This window comes from Rhea americana, unplaced genomic scaffold (genome assembly GCF_003343005.1).
Source record: "Rhea americana isolate MKP2758 unplaced genomic scaffold, rheAme1 scaffold_1031, whole genome shotgun sequence".
In the NCBI taxonomy this organism is placed as follows: Eukaryota; Metazoa; Chordata; class Aves; order Rheiformes; family Rheidae; genus Rhea; species Rhea americana.
Window position 1 is genome coordinate 1 of NW_028185075.1, and position 2,955 is coordinate 2,955.

Sequence of the window (2,955 nt, forward strand, 5' to 3'; positions counted from 1 at the left end):
GCGCTGCTTGTTGTGCAGCAGCTCCAAGGCCCAGCAGCACTGCAGGTCACCCAGCCCCAGGCACCGGAGCGTGGCCTGCCCTGGACCTCTCGCCGGTGTCTCAGCACCATCCGCTAGCAATGCGCCATGCCTGCAGGACTGAATGAGCRCTGGGAGCTTTCTGTTTTTCAGTATCTTGCCGGYGGGCTCCCCGTGAGACGCGCGTCTGAGACGGGAGCCGACGAGTTTCTTCCGGCAGAGATCAGGCGGGTGGTGAAGCGGGCAAGTCGGAAGGTGAGGAGCTCGTAGGGGTGGGGGTTTGTGCAAGCTCAGCCTGTACCCCGGGAAGGAAATTGCGGGCAGTTGTGTGAGTTGCAGGAGCTCCAGAGAGGCTCCGGCAGAAGGCAGAAGCCCAGTGCTGGAGGCGGCTGTGCAGGTCGTGAGGCCGCGGTGCCCCCACGCCCACAGCCTTGGCAAAGGTGTGGGGCAGGCCTTGGGGGGCCGCGAGCACGTGGGGCTGATGAGGGTCTGCTGTTCTCTTTCCAGCTGTGCTACGTCTGTGGTGAGCGCGGGGCCACCATTTGCTGCCATCAGAAGGGCTGCAAGCGCAGCTTCCACTTCCCGTGCGGCTGCGAAGACGACTGCGTCTCGCAGTTCTTTGGGCAGTACAGGTAAGAGCTGGGGAGMCTCGTGCTGGGCTGCCTTGGCCTCAGTCGGCCTCCTGCCGGCGCCGGCCAAGCGGACAAAGCAGCTGCGTGCTCTGCCCGGCGGTGCCCCTGCCAGAGCCCTGCCAGAGCCAGCGCCGGGGCGTGGAGGGCTCCTTTCTGCCACCGTTTCCCCTGCCCTGGGTGCCGGAGCAGAGCGGGAGGGTCTGCCACCAGCCATGCGCAGGCAAGGTGCCCAGCTGGGCGAGAGGGCGCCGGAGCCCCCGTGAGAGGCAGGATGTGCAGGCCTCTGGCAGAACCTGCCGCGCCCCTCGAGTGGCAGATGCAGGGGAAGTGGGAAAGGGATGGGAAGAGAGACTCGCGCGTGTTGCCCRGGGAGCAAGCAGCCTCTGCCGCCTTTGGGGTAGTCTTGTCGAGAAAGGCGGGGCGACTCCGCACGTCCCGACCTTGCCCAGCGCTTCCGTGTTGCGCCCAGGTCCTTCTGCCGGGCACATCGCCCGGAGCAACAAGTGCAGGCGCACCAGGATGGGGAGACCGCCTGCCTCATCTGTCTGGAGCCCGTGGAGGGAAAGCTCTCCCACCACACGCTGGTGTGCCCCGCGTGTAAGCACGCGTGGTTCCACCGTGGCTGCGTCCAGGTAGGAGGCCCTTCCCGCGCCCCTTGGGCACGGCAGGTGGCCAGCAGCGGGCAGTGGCCCACTCACGCTGCCTGGGGCTCTCTTGCAGCGACAGGCTCTTGGGGCGGGCTTCTTCTGCTTCCAGTGCCCGCAGTGCCAAGACAGGGAGGCTTTCCTGTGGGAAATGTCTTCCGTGGGCATCCGAGTGCCCCTCAGGTTGGTTCTCTTCTGCCCTTGCCCTGTGGCCACGAGAGAGAAGAAGGGCACGGGCCGAAGGGGCCAGGGAGGCTCATGCCCTTGCTTGGCTTCTGCCCGGCAGACAACCCACGTGGGAGGCAGAGGGAGCTTTTGAGGAGCTCTACGAGAGGCACGGGCGATGCGATGCCAGCAGGTGTCTTTGTGCGCGCGGCCGAGAGGAGGCAGCGGAAGAGGGGTAAGTCAGCCAAGCAGCAGTTTCCCCCCCTGCCCACGTGGCGGCAGGTGCCTTTGTGGCAGCCTGGCACCATCTCGGAAGGTCTTTGGAAGGGGGATGGACGGCCTGCAGGGCAGGAAGGAGAGAGAGAGGGAGAGGGCTTTCCCACGGCAGTGCCGAGCTCCCAGGCCAGGAGGCATCATCTCCTGCTAGCTCTGGGCTAGTGGCACACCAAGGAGCGGAGGGTTGGCCTGGGGCTGTGCCCAGGCTCTTGCCACCCTGCAGGGCTGCGGGAGCAAGGCCTCTTGTTGCTCAGGTGGTGCCTGCTCAGCTGGGGGAGCTCTGCCGGGTAGCCTCCTGCTCACCTCCCTCTGCCCTTGGCTGCCTCCCTGGTGTCCCTGCCAGCCCTGGCTGCCCCTCTGGCCACCCACCCCTTTGCTTTCCCAGGCCGTGGCAGCTGCTGCTCTGCTCCTCCTGTGCTGCCAAGGGCACGCACCGCCGCTGCTCCGCCTTGAGGCCCTCCACAGCCACCTGGGAGTGTGACGACTGTGCGGGGCTGGGCACCGGTAAGAGGAGAGCCCGGGTGCATGCAGGCGCCCCCAGGCCAGAGGCAGGAGCCAGACAAGGCCCGCCTGCGGCTGCTCAGGCTGCGCTTGGCAGAGGCTCTCTCCTCGCCGGGCAGCCTGCGCTCTGGCCTCTCCCGGCCTGGGCGCAAGGGGCCATGCTGCTGACCTTCCTGCCTCTCCTGCAGCCTCCAGCACGCAGTCGGGGACGGCCAGCGCCAGCACCAGCAGACAGGCAGCATCGTCGGCCAGCTCCCAGGCTCCCGCGAGCAGCAGGCGCTCAGGCCAGACGGGGCCAGAGCGAAGGCCGGGCCGCGGGCGGCTACAGCGCCGCTCCAAACAGCCGTACAGCCGGCGCTGAAGAGCCCGCGCTGCCCCAGCCCGCTGGGGCTGCTTGCTGGCAGCTCTGTGCATCGGGCCCAAGGGATGCCAGCGCTGCCCAGCCCCTGCCAGAGGGAGCCCYGTGAGGCCTGCTGCGAGCGCCCAGCCTGGGTCATCCCTCCGGATGCACTGGGCAGGGGGATGCTGCCTTCCTGCCAATGGGAACCAACCACCCCCTGCCTGCCTGTCAATAAAGRGAATTGAGTTCTAGTCCTGTGGCAAGAGCGGTGGCATTTTTGAAGTTGCAGGCGAGATCGACGGATGAAAACCCCCTTTGGGAGAGAGAAAATTGCCCTAGAGCTGCGGTACACACTGTGGGTGCCCAGGGCGCAGAGYTC

General features: G+C 67.1%; 1 protein-coding gene across 1 annotated transcript; it reads left to right on the forward strand.

The window, feature by feature from the left end:
- The first annotated feature begins 126 nt into the window (after window positions 1-126).
- Window positions 127-2,597, forward strand: LOC146601368 (E3 ubiquitin-protein ligase PHF7-like). Its single transcript, XM_085307359.1, has 7 exons — window positions 127-273; window positions 526-650; window positions 1,120-1,282; window positions 1,371-1,477; window positions 1,581-1,694; window positions 2,121-2,239; window positions 2,425-2,597. The coding sequence occupies exons 1-7, from the start codon at window positions 127-129 to the stop codon at window positions 2,595-2,597; spliced, it is 948 nt and encodes a 315-aa protein (XP_085163485.1).
- Window positions 2,598-2,955: the final 358 nt, after the last annotated feature.